At 55.1% G+C, this 1,109-nt stretch overlaps 1 protein-coding gene across 1 annotated transcript in view; it reads right to left on the bottom strand.

Annotated features, from left to right (window-relative positions):
• Positions 1–108: 108 nt before the first annotated feature.
• PHLDB3 (pleckstrin homology-like domain, family B, member 3) overlaps positions 109–1,109 on the bottom strand; it is a gene marked incomplete at its 3' end in the record, with an annotated part of 23,706 nt that continues 22,705 nt past the window's right edge. Inside the window, exon 11 of the mRNA XM_015410704.1 lies at positions 109–375. Coding sequence (XP_015266190.1) covers positions 109–375 — 267 coding nt within the window. The remainder of the gene's footprint in view (positions 376–1,109) is intronic.

Genomic DNA, 1,109 nt, shown 5'->3' with positions numbered 1-1,109 from the left:
GATGAAGGGAGCTTTGGCTCTTGAAAACTCAAACCCAGAAAATCTGGTTAGCCTCTAAGATGAACTGGATGCCCACCCAAGAGGCCCTTCCTGGACCGTTAGCATTACGGGAAACGCAATCTGTGCGTGCTCGGGGGTTGATTCCTTTCTTTCTAAACACGTAAACGGAGGTAAACCTTGGCAGCTCTTCCCTCCCCTACACACAGAAAGTTCTGGCAAAGCTAACCCTGCTCTCAGACTCCCCCGTTCAAAAGGATGAATGCAAAGCAACCGCCGAGTCCGATCCTGACTGCAGACACAGCCTGCAAGCCGCCTTACCTTGGTCGACAGGGGCAGCTCCATGCGCCTGGCCTCTTCAGCCGCTCTCTTGGCCTCCTGCGGGGAAAGAGCCGTAAGCGGAGTCTGCAAGGGCAAGACGGGACTGCAGGCATAGTGGGGATGGGGGAGGGGGCGGGGGACCGTCCCCACCCTTCGGTTTCCTGGTCCAGTTTAGATCGCTGCCACCCAGTCATTCGCATGAAGGCACAGACAGGCAAGCTGACACGGCGAAACTTTCGACTTCCTTGTTCTGGAGACCATGTGCGAGGCAGATGAGAGAGGTTACTCGAGGTTAGACGCGGGGGATGGTTCCCTGGGTTCCATTCCTGAAAGGGTGTCTGTTTCTAAGACTGAAAGCAGCGGGCTGGGGGGTGGGGGCGCTGGTGAGGATTCCTGTATTTTATATGATGGAACTTGGGAGTTTACAGGAAAGAGACTTGCGGGTAGAACTGCTGGGCTCTGTTACTGTCTTTCGACAGCCAGGAGGCAATCGTAGTCGTTTAAAGGGAAAGGTACATTACTTGAGCTGCGGTGGCTCAGGTGGTTAAGACGCTGAACTGCAGGCTGTGGAAGGTCAGGAGTTCAGGAGTTCGAGACCCGAGTCTGCCGCATGACGGAGTGAGCTCCCGTCTCTAGCGCCAGCTCCTGCCAACCTAGCAGTTCGAAAGCAAGAAATTGCAAGTAGATAAATAGGTACCACTTCGGTGGGAAGGTAACAGCGTTCCGTGCGCTTTGGTGTTTAGTCATGCCGGCCACATGACCACGGAAACGTCTTCAGACAGCGCTGGCTC

This window comes from Gekko japonicus, unplaced genomic scaffold (genome assembly GCF_001447785.1).
Source record: "Gekko japonicus isolate JY-2015 unplaced genomic scaffold, Gekko_japonicus_V1.1 scaffold6532, whole genome shotgun sequence".
Taxonomy (NCBI): Eukaryota; Metazoa; Chordata; class Lepidosauria; order Squamata; family Gekkonidae; genus Gekko; species Gekko japonicus.
Note: the sequence above shows the minus strand (reverse complement) of the source record. Positions and strands in the feature narration are given on the sequence as shown.